The sequence below is a fragment of the Anarrhichthys ocellatus genome, unplaced genomic scaffold (assembly GCF_004355925.1).
Source record: "Anarrhichthys ocellatus isolate YVR2014 unplaced genomic scaffold, GSC_Weel_1.0 scaffold46, whole genome shotgun sequence".
Taxonomy (NCBI): Eukaryota; Metazoa; Chordata; class Actinopteri; order Perciformes; family Anarhichadidae; genus Anarrhichthys; species Anarrhichthys ocellatus.
In genome coordinates this window covers 3,030,365-3,046,563 of record NW_022280076.1, presented here as the reverse complement: position 1 = coordinate 3,046,563, position 16,199 = coordinate 3,030,365, and the positions used below count along the sequence as shown (strand labels likewise).

At 37.9% G+C, this 16,199-nt stretch overlaps 1 protein-coding gene across 10 annotated transcripts in view; it reads right to left on the bottom strand.

The window, feature by feature from the left end:
* Positions 1-16,199, bottom strand: part of LOC116395349 (neurexin-2-like) — a 108,289-nt gene that overhangs the window by 15,747 nt on the left and 76,343 nt on the right. For all 10 annotated transcript variants that reach the window (XM_031869169.1, XM_031869175.1, XM_031869171.1 and 7 more), the window contains one exon: positions 4,119-4,300. In XM_031869169.1, the coding sequence (XP_031725029.1) occupies positions 4,119-4,300 (182 nt within the window). The remainder of the gene's footprint in view (positions 1-4,118; positions 4,301-16,199) is intronic.

Sequence of the window (16,199 nt, the reverse complement as noted above, 5' to 3'; positions counted from 1 at the left end):
GATACGTCACCACTGCCACCTGATGCATTTTTAAACAGAGCATAGATTGGATAGATCATGATTATTTTATTAAGAAGACAAGCATATCGCTCTGTCTCAGTTTGTTACCAGCCAAATGTCTTTCTCTGCTTTTGGATTTACTCAACTATTTACTGGAGCATTTTCTTCAGAAGCAGGTGGGAGGTTGCATCGATAGCGTTGGGAATTCAGAGACTTCTTATCTTTCCTTTTCCCATATGATAAAGTACCTCTTCATTTATTACCTGTGTTGATCACACCTGGTTTTATTATTCGTAACTATTGTCGACATGTGTATTTAAGCACGTTTATGCACGAGTGTATGTATGATCTATGTTCTATGGGTTCATGTGGATTGTGGCGCTGGTGATTGTACTGTACGATGCAGCGGCTTGGAGCCCAGGACAAATTTCCCTGCGGGACAATAAAGTATATCTTGTCATACTCAGCATAAAATAACATCAAATGAAACTAATAAATAAAAAACAATTGAGTGCTTTTTTAAACCTTATCAGGAGACAAGCTACTATCCCTTTCTTTCGAAAGCAGATTACTCGATGGAAATGACAGATTGTGATGAATAATTAAAAAAATTCAAACTGCTCTATGTACTATAATAGCTGTTTTCTAATTCCTTTGAACCGTTTCATATTTCCCAAGTGATCAAAGGCACATATTTTCTCAGAAATGAGTTCTATCGGAAAACACCTGGTCAGTAATGTAAAATGTATTTCAGCTCTGCTAAAAACTCTGATTGCGAACACAAAATAAATATTCTTTTATAGTTATAACAACCACAGCACGCAGTCTTGTACCTGACTTATCTAACCCTGAATTTGAAATGAGGAATCCAGATGCGTGTGGAGCACATACAGAAGGCAGGTCGAGGTCTGCCTTTGAAACGACTCTCCTGATATACACCCCGTAGCACATTGGGTAGAGCGTGTACCATTAAGGCCGCAGCAGCCTGGGTTCAAGTACAGCCCAGGGCCCTTTGCTGCATGTCATCCTCTCTCTCCTGCCTTTCCTGTCTGTCTCTCTCATTATCCCCAAAACAAGGCATAAAAAAAGGCAAAAAATCAACCTACTATAATCAATGATGTCCAACAAAACCTCATCAGCTTACTGAATAACTTCATCAAACCACTGTAGTTTGAAGCTCTTCTGTGGAACACTGCTTCTTCTAATTGTCAACATTTTGCACAATTAACCCTCTGTTTTCATTTCAGCTTTAAGTGACTCGTTAAAAACATGAACATTTGACAGTAGCATTATTCTCCTTAATGTTCTCTCTGCTGAATAACGTTGGTTTATTTTGTACAGAGTAATTAATCTCTGAAGCTTGTGTATGAACCATCCACAAATTCATAGTTTCAATTAACCATGTGACCCTTTTAATACAGCAATCTCCTTTACAAATAAGTGATGTCAAAGAAGAACTATAAGCACTGCCAAAGAGAACATCATCTTTTTTTAAATGATCTACCTAGTAGGTCGACTAAGTTTTTTCTCAATTGCTCTAACGATCAAATAGAGCATCTATTAAACACAATATAATGACGTGTAGTGTAGTTTGCTAAGGAATAGTTTTGACCCATTTATAACATGATTTACCCTGTTTTAAGACTCTCATATTACTCATATTGTAGTTTCGATGGAAGGCTAGATATCCCAGGAAGATTATAAGAAGTGAATTCTGTTCCAAGCCACTTCATCTGAAAGCCCCAAATCCCTGAAGCATTTAAAACTCATGTATCATTTGTCTCCTTTACTATTTTCAACTCTCCCAGTGTTGTTTTGACCAGTGTAACCCGCTGCTTCTTTCTGTCCTCACCTCTACTTCAATGGGCAACACGTATCAAGGCTGAGACCTTACCGCTGCGGCCCAGGTTCACTTCCAGCCTGGGCCCTTTGCTGCATGTCATCCCCTCTCTCTCTCCCCTGCCTTTCCTGTTTCTGTTCTAGCTGTCACTATCAAATAAAAAGCAGATATACCGAAAAAAATATCTTTAAAAGAATACATAATATACATAAATAAATGACAACTTGGGTCTCTACAAAACAAGAAGATGCAATTTTATGAAGCTTAGTTAGAGAAACCAACAGAGGCAACCTCAGCGCCCTCTGAACTCTTTCGATTCCCCTCCGCTGAGCAGTAATACGGTGTTAAAGTAAGCAATCTGTCAGGGTGCAAGGACTTGGCAGATGCTGGAAAAAAAATCTTTTCAGCTGGCTTCGCACGCAGGGAGCAGTATTTGCATTTACTAGCGACAGTCCAAGACTGGCGAGGTTAGTTTCACACTTTTAAAACCGGAAATTCTATTTAAATGACACAGTTTGAAAAACATCCAGGGGATGATATTTGTACCAAGCATGTCTGGTAACTGATAAGTGCAGCAAGACTTTCAAACCAGGCGGAAATTTGTTACAAAGTATGTCTCAGCTTCCATTTTTATTTTATGATATTAGTGTCCATATTATACTACCGCAGCTTCCCTCTTTTGAAGGCCCCACGGTGGCCATAATGAACTGAATATAAGTTAATATCAAAACATGAACTGGATTGGACTGGAAGACTATAAATGATGAGAGTGATGTCACCTTTTATTCATTCAAATGACCTCATGTTTTGCACATTTGAATAACAATCCGAACCATCACAAGAACAGCGACAGGCAATGTGCTCTGGAAATTAATGAGGGGAATGATGAAGAGATGGTTTGAGTTTTTCTTTTACATTTTATCTTTCTATTTTTATTTTTTTGGATCAGGACTGTGATTTTATGAAGCTTTCTTTCGGTGGTTACAACTAACTAACTGTGCTTTGACAACAGGTGTGACTTTAATTATTACACCGCACACAGACATTTGACAGATCTCCCCTCTGGTCTTCATCTTTGCACATCTGTCCTGTGGCTAAATGCTAAAAAAGGCTGATTTCCCTCTAGGAAAGACACAGTTGCTGGCAGCTGCTGAGAAGTCAATTGGCTCCGCCGAAAGACACGTGTATAACACAAGAAAAACATCTCTTGGTCTACTGACTCGTGCTTTATTGTATATCATATTTTTAGTTTCTATATTATCTTAATGTTTGGGCTCATACCAGCTGTGACAAATGCTGTGCCAAGTTAGAATAATGGCACATTCAAGAAAAATGTAAAAATAGATCATAAGAGGTTTCTTTAAATTAATTTATTTTTCATTTCATTAAATCAAGTTTGTAGCATCAGTACTTTATCACAATACCTTTTTGTGCTTACAACTTTTGCATGAATGCTGCTGAAAATGCTGGTACGTCTACATTCAGTTGTTTTAGCCCATATTCCTACAGAGCCATCTAAATATCTAAACTGAAGAAATGTATTTTCTTTTGGGGATTTTGTGCGAGTTCCAATGTTAGTCACCAGCCGCTTACTTCCAAACACTGTAACATACTGCTCATTAATGTTGCTCACTGATGTGCTCAGGCATGTGTGGACAATGGCAGGAAATGATGTAAACGTTTGGTGTTTGCAGACAGAGCGGACTAGTTTCCACTGCTCCAGTTAGCTGCCCACTTCACATTGTCCTGATTTTCTGGAGATCTAAGGATGTTGTGTTGTTGTTTTTGTGTTTTTGACAATGCTTTTATAATCATGAATATAATGCTTATTTGGGTCAATATTCACAGGGTAATATATTAAATAGCACAATTGAAATGCCCATAAGTGCTATTAAGGGTTACTTGTGCCTTGTTGTACAGATAATGATGTTTGCTCTCAAATACTTAAAATATGATTTAGAGTGTACGGATGCAGGACACTGTTGTTATGCACAATTGTCTTATTGATAAATCTGAAAGAAGCTAAAATATGAACAAAACATATCTCTTTGTGTTTATCATTTCTACATTTACCTCCACATTTTGGAAAATGTAAGTCATGCACAAGAAAAGTGCACAAATATTCATGGTATTGCTTTAAATCATATAAAAACATATTTGATTTTTTTATCTCCTTTAACAGTTATATTTTTTATCCGTCACAGTGTGATTTCAAGTGTGAGTTCAAGTGTTTTTGATATTAATGCTTATAGCCCCAAACTCTGCTTCCAATACTTACTATGTGCAGCTGAAGATAGTCTCCGAGCCCATGGGTGCTCTCCACTCGCACCAAGATGGCATCCTTCTGCTGAGTGCTGAAGCCCACGGCTAACCGGTCGGCTCGGGTACTCGGTCTCTCATTGGGGGCCCAGGTGAATGTGATGAGAGCCCCACCTTTTCCAAAGATGTACGTGGTACCAGCTGGAGAGAGAAAGAGAAACAAAGTTATTTGTGGTATACTTTTATTTTTCAAAGTATCTCATCCACAGTATGAGATGCGATTTAGATTCCTCCTCTCACCACAGTCAGTCTAACCCCCCCCTGCAAAGACGCATTCATTTTTCAAACTAACGCAGTAGGCAGAGAGAAACCAGGAAGGAAGGAGGGAAGATTTATTAAGGAGATCTGCTTTACTCCTAAATCACAGTTAAGTAGCCTAATTTACAAAGTATGATGAAGCTTTGCATTCACAGAAGTAAACAAATAACAACAGTTTTATCGTGATTCATCTTTGCTCTCAAGTACTGAGGCTGGGTCTGACACTGTGGAAATCCAGAAATAGTTTTGTCCTGCAATGATTTCACAGAATTTAGCAAACATAGCACATAATCCAGGATGGAACATATAGATTATATCTACAGTTTTGCATATGTGTTCTATTTTTTAACAGGATTTCACATTATCCATCTTAAGAAGCACCAATACTTTCTCGTCAATTCACATAATGTATTATAACTATCTATTAACATAAACAACGTATAATTTACTGTAATTATCATTCACCGGGTCTCTTTATCTGATATATTTTGTCTCTTCATCAAACATGACCTACAGTGATTACAACTCTTATCAAGCTAAGCTGAGGACACAACACTTGTTTACATGTCTTCACACTGTACATTCGTTGTTGTTGGTGATACATACAGATGCATCATGCAACATCTAGATACATGAAATCCATAATAATGTTAGCTTTTACTGTCCAATTCACTTTAATCTAAAATCTAAAAAAGGTAATAATTCATGATTAATGTGACAATTTAAAAAGAGCATTGATTTAAACCTGATTAAAATGCATCCCCCTGATCATACAGTGTTTAAGCAAAGCCAGAGTGTCTGCTTTAATCATGAAAATGATTCATCTGCACTGAATGATTTATTTATCATTGTATATGTATGTATTTAAATCTGGCCGGCATTTTATCAAGTCCAATTGCTGAAGAGCACTGAAGATCTTTCAATGTCTTTAACACTTTATCCTGTGAAACCATTGAAAGGTCAAATGAGTCCACAGTTGTGAATTATATTGAAACATCGATTTTCCAGCATACATCCCTAGATTGCCCGGTAGCCTAGTTATTTGGCTACAGTATTGAAAAAAACAAAACATTTATCCGCAACCTTGGCTCGATCAGAGGAAAGCTCACTATTAATGTTGAGACAGATATTATTTGTCTTGAGCTTTTTGCAGCAACCAATTTGTTGCAGAGACTGACAAAGTTTCTTTGCCCTATATTTCTCTGTATCTTGTGATAATCCAAGTCAGCCTGACCTTCGGACTACCTAAAAGCTAAAAAGGCCTTATTTCTCTTGTAAATAGCATCTAAAACATCACTATTCATCCATTGTTTAAATCCTTGTTTATCATTTTAGGAGCAACTTTGTCCACCAGCTTTAAGAACAGTTATTTAAAGTGCACCCACGCTTTATAAACAGCATTACATAGTACTAGAGTCCTGTTTGATGAATTCATGTGCTCAATAAAATCATCTTGACTGTAGTTCTTGGCTGACATCATTCTGATTGTACGATGGAGCTTTTGTTTTTTTTCTCCTTAAATAAATCAATGAGTAAGTCCAGGTACAATTTACAACCACTCTGGGAAATCATAGTGTGATCAGACACCAAGATTGGATCGATAACAGTTTGACTTAATTTACCTTCTTGACTGGGCTCTTGAATAAGTTGTTGCTAGTCCAGAGCATGACAAAAACTTTTAAAGTTCAGATTCAGATCAGGTTCCTCTCCTTGAGACGAATGAAGCATGTTGGTGTTAATCCTTCATTTACAAGTCTTGCTGTAATTGCAGAGATCCCTGAGAAAATCCATCCATGCTAAATCCATTCGCTGATCGGCTTTTAAATCAGACACCTTTTCATGATGTGAGGTGTCAACTCAGATTGCCGATTAAATAGGAATCTGCTAAATTCTTTAATTTGTGCGAGAGCAGAAAAATCAAAGCTATAATCCATTTTCTACAGTTGATGCCAGGTTGGCTTTCTCAGTGTCAATGTATTTTTGAGTAGTTTGGACTGCAGGTGTTAAAGATTGCAAATAGAGAGACAAACTGCCGTGCTCAGATGAAAACATTACGCCCGAATGGATGCCCAGTCATTATGTTACAGAAGAAACAACAATTACCTTTAATAGTACACCTCAAACACATGTTATTCTGGGTTTGTTTTCGGACCTGTAACCTAAATATTGTTTTGAAAAATTGTTTTTTTTTCAACACCTGAATCTCTTAAGTGAAGCACAGAAAAACACTTGAGACAAAATTGTAGCTTCAATTTCAACCGTGTACGAAGACTTGAGTACGCTTCTGCTCACTATAATGGGCACTCACCACAAAGGTTTCTTAATGACAGGATGGAACCGCTGCCTGGATGCCTTCTTAACATTGAACACTTACTCCAAAGACTTGACTGACTTTGACTTTAATTAAAAGGGCAGCATTTGTTCCAAACATAATTATTTCTTACTCAGGTAATCTTGATTCATGTCTGGGATTTGCAGTCAAATGTGAGTCGGGGACATTAGTTACATCAAGGAGTCTCAATAGGTGGTTTTATTAGTTTCCTACTTTCAGTGAACGTTATCTGCATCTGGCCTCTTAGTCTGCCCTCATTTCGGCTCAATGAAATCCTTTTCTTTCTACTTTAGAAAGTATAGACAACTTTACTTTTTATACAGATCTGTGAACCCATGAACAATAAAATAAAACAACCCTGCATCAAATATTACTTTAGCTGATAACTTATGCGGTAGCACCAAAATAGCACTGCACCACAAACTCTCAACAACAACAAAAATCTAACATTAAGATTTTACACAGACTATAATATTGCATTCAGTTATATCATACAACCTTTCATGATGTTTACCTTTGTTTGTTCTTGTGAAACCAAACAAAGAAGCAGGCAAGTAATGATGTGGTCAATCACCTTTTTCTGAGACCCAATTTCCCATCAGGTCTCATTTCAAATTTCTCTGCAATATAGCCTTGAATACCAATTTAAAAAAGATACTCAGAAGACTCTTGTGAACCGTTTGTACCCAATTTTGGTTGCCTCAAACCCGGTCTTGATAGATCATTACACACATCACATTCGGCAATGCAGTGAGTACAAATTGAACTATTAGAAAACTGGATAATTTTGATCAACGTTGACAAGCAGCTTACAAAAAACAGCACACATGAAAATATAACGTGAAATGTTGTGCAAAGTGGACAACCAGTTAATATGTGAACAAATTAGACACAATTTTCAGATATGTCACATGAAATGTAAAACGTCTCATGTTAAATTTGATATGCGTTGACACATCATATGAGATGGATGGTGGAGAAGGGAAAGATTCCCATATCAACAACGTGCAAACGTCATTAAGACCGTTGTATGAATACAGAGTTGGTTGTGAGGATTAAAATACTGTGCATTCACAATACAACACACCATACCAATACATTTGGGTTTAATTACATTGATGGTCTCTGGCTAATATGAGTCGTCCATTTTAGATTTTCAGGGGCATCCGTGTTAGTAATCGGATATATCGGAGCTTTCAGAAAAATCTCTCTGTCTCTGTCAGACACCACAGTAACTCTGATATAAGATGAACGCGGCACAAATTCAAATATGGGCTAGATGTGTTTTTTTTTTTACATGAGAAACCAAGAATTGCGTGGATTCTTTATTGTAACACTATTGGCAACTAAGAAAATGATTTCTTCCAATGTAAAGATGAAGGTTTTCCCTTGTCAAAGAGACACCCTGTGACGAACAGCTAATGAACATGAGAACTGCAGTGTTTTGAACACTGCTGTGGGAATATGAGCAAAGGCAAAGTCAGAGGGTGAATAAGAGGAAACACGCACCCTTGTAATCGGCATCATGAATTATGGAATACTAATGCACCTGCAGGAAGCGTCTGGCTACAGACAGCAGTAACTCTTGTATTAGTCATGACGTTAAAGCATTTCATTAATTTCTGCCTCCCTCTTTTGACTCCTGCTATCTCGCCTCTTCTCTCTGTGGCAGACCTGCGTCAAACAAAGCAGGCAGTAAATCAGCCTTGTTAAGATTGTACTATAAACATCACACTTCTCTCCCTTGAAGCAGCTCCACTCTGTCTCTCTGCCGACTATCTCACGGGAGCGCTCTGCTCGTCTCTCGTGGCCACACAATGCATCTGTGCTCGTATAATAGGGCTCCTTCGGAGTTTCTCAACTGTAGTGTGCTGTAAATCACATCATCATTAGTTGCGAAACCTGATAATTAATTAAACTGTACACATTGTTAGTCTCTTGGTGCCTCCCATATCATTAATGAATATTATATAGGTGGTGCGATAGCAAACTCACGGCCAAAATTAAATTGTTAGCAGATTAAAGCCATTTTGTTGGTTTAATACATTTAATACATACAGTCAATAGAATCGTAAGTCATATAACAAATCTGCTTTTTACAAGCAGATGGTGTAAACTCAATTCAGAGATTACTATAAAGCACTAATGATTGGCTGTTCTGTCATAAAATATCTCTAAACAACAAATGTAATATTATGGATTCTGTTTGTGCCAAGATGCATACTACCCACTACTCAACATCCTGTCCTTTCCATTTGTGCTCTTAGCCAGCTGAATACGCAAGAGACGAGGCAACATGCTAATAGGACTCGCACAAAACACTGAGACGCTGTTGATAACAAGTTAGATGTGAAAAGCCTTAACACACTGCTTGAGCTTGCTGTCGTAGAGAATCGGACAATGCATGTGGCATCAGTGAGAAGAGAGTATTAGCTCTGATAATATTACTAATCATTACTTTTAGAGGCTAAAAAATAATCATGACTCACACAAATAACAACTAGTATCAGCTGTAACATTATAAACACAAAGCAGTGGAACAAGTTAAGTACTTCTTCCACAACTGTATGTTAACATAAGTTAATTGCAAAATTATAGGATTTACTTTCACTCACAGGCGCTCAATTTTCAGATACAGTTCATGCAGAGTAGGCCTAGAGCGGCCATTATCTGCTGCTGTCGGTCTCTCTCTCTTCAACGTACGTTTGTGCATGGAGTTTTCACCTATAAAATAATTAGTTTACCGATTTAGTTGGTTTTGGTGCAACTCTGTAATGTCAACATAGTTTAACTTCGTAGCCTTCCTTCTCTTTCGGAAAAATATTGATATGGGTTTCTTTACACCTGGAATTCTACGCTCTGCAATTTCTCCAACACTCTTCCTGCTGTATGTCACTCAGACCCTACATACGCATACAGCGTGCCTTTACTGCATTTATTTTGACCGTTGGTTTTGATAAGTAGACTATCGCACATTCACATATAGTATATATATATATATTTATACGTGAGTGCAGCTACGGTTGTATATGGACGTTTTTCATGTCAAAAACATTTCTGCTACATGGCCTGCTTATGGTAAAATGACGAAAGTGCTGTATGTGTATGTATGCTGTGGAGGCATTCGACAAAGATAGTTCAACAAAGGCACATTACTGAAAAAACAAAACAGATTTATTTAGAACGTGAACTCACATATATCTCTAAATTGTGAGCAGTTTTGCAGAGATTGAGAGTTATGGAGAGATATTAAGTTTGAATTTGTCGTCTGACTTATGGCAGCTGAGGCACACTTCTTCCATGGTCTATTAAATACAGCTCAGTTAAATGATGAAAACGAATGGTGCAGTCTGAAGCCTGACAGAGAGGACATACGGGTTTCAAGTTAAAATATGACGTTCAAGTCAGAAAGTGGCATCACATCCTTAGTACAGCGAACACAGAGTTTAGGGATCAAATCAATTGAATTTGATCGATTAAAAGCCACCCTGACAATCTTGTGAATCCTAAATAACAGCAGATGCAGCTGGCGCATGCAGTCTTCTACTGCATTATGCCTGAATTGCTGGCTCTGCTCTGATCAGCAAGATGTATCCAGACTGTCAGTTCTTCAATTGAACATCTGCAGCTCAGAGCGCATCAAACGACCCTCTTCTTCAATAACAATGTTAAGGTTTTCTCCCACTCAACCTTCAGAAGATTTGGGTCATGGGGAAATTGAACTTAAATGCAGTACCGAAATACTGCATTTAAGTCACAAAGACATTTCCCTTAAATGCACCTACATGTCTTTTATGATGAGAAAACTCACTGCAGCTTTTCAGATTTAAGTCTCTCATTTTTTATACACTTATCACTGAAATATTTTTAAAGTTGAGTCAATTGTCTTTGCAAAAATGAGTTGGTCTTTTCTTATATTCCCATCTGTAACTGCATTAGCACAAAAGATGAGATTCAGAGCATAAGCAGCAAACAACTAATTGCAATGTAAAGATATGTGTGTCTTGTAATCCAAGCTTCACTGTGCTTTGTTTACATAGCACTGGGCCAGCCGTGCGTGCATGTTACTGCATGTGAGTCGCTGTGCCCCACTGGCTAGTTAAGCCGCTGCTCTGCACTGCGCTCATACGTCAGTCAAAGCTGATAATGTCCCTACCCTCAGCGTTGTTGCGAAAGAGAAGCACAGTGCCCAACTTCTGCTGCCCCCACAAGTAAACACTGTTAGCTTCCTCAGCACTGTTGCCATTGTTTGCACTGTTAGTGCTGTTAGCACCGTTAGCTGTGAATAATCGGCTCAGCCGTCTTAATGTTGAGAGTTGTGCGGAGGCAATACAAATGCTCCGAAATCCGTACTGAGCACTTTCAAAGGGACAGTGTGTAGGATTTGCCGGTATCTAGCGTTGTGGTTGTAGACTGCAACCAACTAAATACCCTCCGCTCAATCCTCCCTTTCCAAGACTGCGGTAACTTGAGCTGGCGAGTGCAGTGTGGTAACTCTATTCGCCTCACTCAGAGGCCATTTGTATACTAACACTACTTTAGGGGCAACGGAAGTCAGACACCAGTTTACCACAGTTTCACAAGCGTGTCGGAGAACTGAGAGCTACAGTGGCCTTCAGGTAACGTAAAAACACAAAAGGCTCTCGCTAGAGCTTGCTTTGTTTGTTCTGAGCTACTGTAGAAACATGATGGTGCAACATGATATATTCATGAAGAGGACCCTCTCCCTATGCAGATATAGACGGCTCATTCTGAGTTTACGAAAACACAACTATTCTTAGTTTCAGGGGATTATACACAAATAAAAACATAGTTATAGATCTTTAATTCATAGATCCGACGAAATGCCATATACTCTTTACCCCTTTAAAGTTACAATCTTTAAGATTTTCATAAAATCAAACCCCATTTTTGATAATATATGGGTTTTTTTCTGCAGTCAATGTATTTTATATTGAGGGATTATAATTGTAGCATGTAATCCATCGTAATTGTATGTCATTGATATCAACCTAAACATTTACCACTCCCTTATTGCCAAATCAGAGCTGTATTAAATGGGAACTCCAAAGATTTTATGCTTTAAACTCAGTTTACATTTCATGGGAAGTACTACCACAGATATAAAAAAGATTGTATGATGGCCTTTGTAGTTCCTGAGGGAGCTGTGCTAAATTTGGTGAATGAAACGTCAGTTGGGGCTGAAGACAACAAGTTTTAAAAGGTAAAAAAAGGGGGGTTGTGAATTAATAAGTGAGAGTACATCTGTAGCCTGCTCATTTCGGTTTATGGCTACATTAGCTGCTACTAGAATAACACACCTTAATCCCTGACCAAATTGTTGGTGAACAAGTTGCATTGTGAGTAATGCAGGCACCAGGTTTTGAAAAGAAAGATGGATGCGTGGAAAAGGAAACACTGCATTGGTTTTCATATTTGAAAAAATAAAAACATGTTTATCATGAGTCTGACAATGTTATAGGAGTGCAATGCTAAGATGGTAAATTATTTTAAGCTACTGCAAACTCAACATTTCCAACAACTGCTGTTTTAAATGAAAGTATCTGCTCTAAGAGTGTTTGCTGTAGTGTTAAACTGCACAATGTTATTATCATGGTAACCACAGGTGTCGCCAGGTAAACTTAACTTTTTTACAAGAACAAGGAACTTAATACTCAATAACAAATCAGATTTTTTAGATCCTGAAATATACATGTGATATTGTGCAGTGATAGGCACCTCTATAACGCTTACATTCTGGAAACAAAGGAATAAGCATGATGTTTTTTACATCCTGACTGAATAAAATTATAACAAGAGATGATTTTCTTGAAAACGTTGAGAACTTCAATACCCTCAAATACAAGCGAACATACGCACAATCCTCAGACCTAAATTATGTCTTCAATTACTATGAGGTTTCCTAAAAATTATTTTGCAGCAGGTACAGTCATTGTTGATGGAGCACTTCTGCTGCACTGTTTACAAGCCATTTATACATTCTACTCTTGGCTCTCTTCGGCACTCAGAGACGGCAAGATTTCCAGCATGTAACGGGATCCCACAACACAAAAAAACTTCATGAAAAATAGGTTATAATCTTAGTGGAAGGTTCTCTGTTGCAGCCCCACTTTATGACATTATCTGGTTAAATGGATTCAATTTTACATAACAAAAAAACTTACTACCTACTGTAGCTTTGCTACATTTTCATAAAATGGGGAGCAATTAGATTACTGTCTTCGCTCACAGTAATAGAGCCAGTGTCTTTATATCAAGATGTCAGACATGGAAGCAGGGGCTTATAATGAAATATAATGGAACAGCAGGGCAATTTACTCTATAATGTACACTGAAAAAAACATGACCTGAAAACACAATTCTTTAAATAGACTACTATCTGTTCATTTGAATCTTGCTTTCAAGTGTTCATGCCTGTTAAAATGTTCCATATGGCCACGTTTACAAGACAATGTAGGTCTCTCACCACCCCCCATCTACGCACAAATACTGATGACTGTGTGCTAATTAAAGTGTTAATGTTGACGGCATTACCTTCAAAATGTTCCTCGTGGTGAGCACCTCCTTTTGGTTCACTATGACCGTGTTGAGTACTTTTTTAATACATTGGGGGGTACATTTTTCTGCTTTATTTTGATATGTATGATACTTATGTAGTTTTACTGAAGTAGCATTTCTTATTGAAGTATTTCAACAATGTGGTAAAGGTACTTTTACTTAAAGTAAAAGCATTTCTTTTGTTTGTCGGTTCATCTTTGATCTATTACAGCAAATGCGTCCTCTTCAGTTCACATTCTCCTGTTTGTTCTGCTTTGCTGCAGATCTAGAGCAGAGCAGTGGTGACCGTGCTTTCTGATTTCTGCTCTCACACGTACATGCCGTTCTTTGCCTTGTCAACTTTTTTCACCCTCAACGTGTTGGCAAGAACTCAAAATGACAAGTGCAATCAACGCATATGTATTTGCTTACAGAACAGCAATGAAGGTGAGGATAATATAACATCAACTATAAAATTCACAAGCAGCATCTGAACATACATACATACAAGCAGTGGGAGAGAATTTCTGTTCAGGTTTCATTGTTTGTGTGTGCGTATGTATGATTGTACATTTATGTGAACGTGTATGTGTGTATATGAAGGCCTGCCTCACTATCTTAATGTAATATGTGACCTAGAGGGAATTGTGAAGCCTCTCTGACAGACCTTTTGATGACCCCGTCCCTTTTGCTTTCCCTTTCTGCAGCTCAAAAAAATACTGGAGTGATACACTGGACAAGCACTCTTTTTCACACTTAAAGCAATGATCTAAGGATAACATGCTTTCTGTTGAATGAATATTGAATTGAAAAAAATACATCATCACTGGAAGAAGCCCACTGATTCATTTCCTCCACTTGAGACATCTCTCTGGAAGTATTAGCTGCGATTTGACTTGCGTCAGACAGACGGTTGTAACACCAACATGGGGGCCCTGGAGAATGAAGTGCAGCAGATTTTCACTGAGTGTGTTGAACATGCGGGTGTGATGAGGGGTCAGCTACAGAGCAATCTTTCCTGCATTCCAGTTGAGAGCATACAAGGCCTTTGGCACTGAGGATCATAATCTTGGCGAGCTCTCTTGTAGCGGAGTGGTTAAGGGATTAAGTTAAAAAAAAACACTGCTTTGAAACAACATTGCATTTAAGAAGCATGCCCACAACTAGAGGATGGTTACACAAAGTAAAAAAAACCTCTGAATTATCTTGGCACTGCAGGGTCGGAAAATGATCTGAGGAAGACAGTAAGCACGTTAGTTACATAACACGTCTCAAATTGGGATTTGGCTTCCCCTGATATGAGAAATACTTCGGTGTTAACATTCTTAATAAAGTCATTTTAATATCTGGTTCACTCTTGTAGGGTATTTTGTTTGGCACATGGAAACACCATTTCTAATTCATAACAACCCAGATACAATGCCCAAACTGTGAAGACCAAAATGAACTGAAAGCATCCTGCCGATGTTTGTGATCAGGGTGACCTCGGATGAAGAGTTTAACTGGGCAGTTCAGGGCAAACAGAAAGTGTAGAAAAAGTCATTAGAATTATCTTGATGTTCGTTGCTCCTGTAGCAATTCTTCCATCAAAATGTCAAAATAGCTCAAATCATTTTGAGCTACAATTAATGTCTCAGAATGCTGAAATTCAAACTGGGGTCTTTTTCATTGGATTATTTTTAGAAACCTTATACAGTGTTCTCTGTCATTATGTTCTAAGTCTACTTTACTAAATTCTCATTTATTAAAGGCCACTGAGCCAAATGCATTGTACTTGGAGGGGTTATGTTGACATTTTGACATTTTAAAGGTGCATCAGTAATTATTGAAGATATGCATTTGCATTGCAATTTTTTTGTAAAAAATAAAGGGCTACAACAATGATTTTAATTATTGATTCATCTGCTGATTATTATCTGAATTGCTTAATTGTTTAATCTATTAAATACTCATTTCAGTTCCCCAGAATTCAAGATGATTTCTTCAAATAGCTTGTCTGGTCTTAATAATAGTCCAAAACCCAAAGAGATTATGCTTACAACTATATAAAACAGCGAAAATTTGCAAATCTACACAATGGAGAAGCCTTAACCAGAGAGTGGTTGGCATTTTGGCTACTTCAACAAATAATAAACAATTGAAATGGTTGCTGATTAATTTCCTGGCAGTTGACAAATCAATTAATGAACTAATCATTGCAGCTCCAACAACTTGGCATTCTTTCACATCTTGAATACCTCTGATGAAGTACTAACACACTGCTGACTGATCCTGCTATTTCACTTGGTGCTTCTTGCTGTTCTATGACCTGGATGACTCTTCATGGACACACTCAGATCATTTCATGCTCATTATTTCAACCAGTCTGTCTGTGTAAAAGCGTGCCATATCCTGTTACCAGTATAGTGTAATAATATATGCCATAACCTGTGTTTAGGATGAGGATTGAGAGGCATTGCAGCAGGGTAGGTGACCTATAAATAACCATAGCCCAGGGGCCTCCAGAAGTCTTTGGCTAGCTTCGACACACACACCCGCAAGCACACGGGCACACACACACACGCACGCACGCACGCACGCACGCACGCACGCACACACACACACACACACACACACACACACACACACACACACACACCTGATATATTAAAGCAAGTGTCCAAAAGGGATAGTTTAGCTGATATAATTCTGGTAAATGTGGCATGAATTCAAAGTTTGATTTATTATCTAAATGGTTTATCGTTCTGTGATAACGGTTACATAGCATTAATCATATTATAGCAATGTTAACCAGTCTGCGTATGCATTCTACACATTGGATTATGGCACTATGGACATGACTTGTGAAATGTAAGTACTGTCGGTATCATTTATGTTGCAGTAAATTGCTTT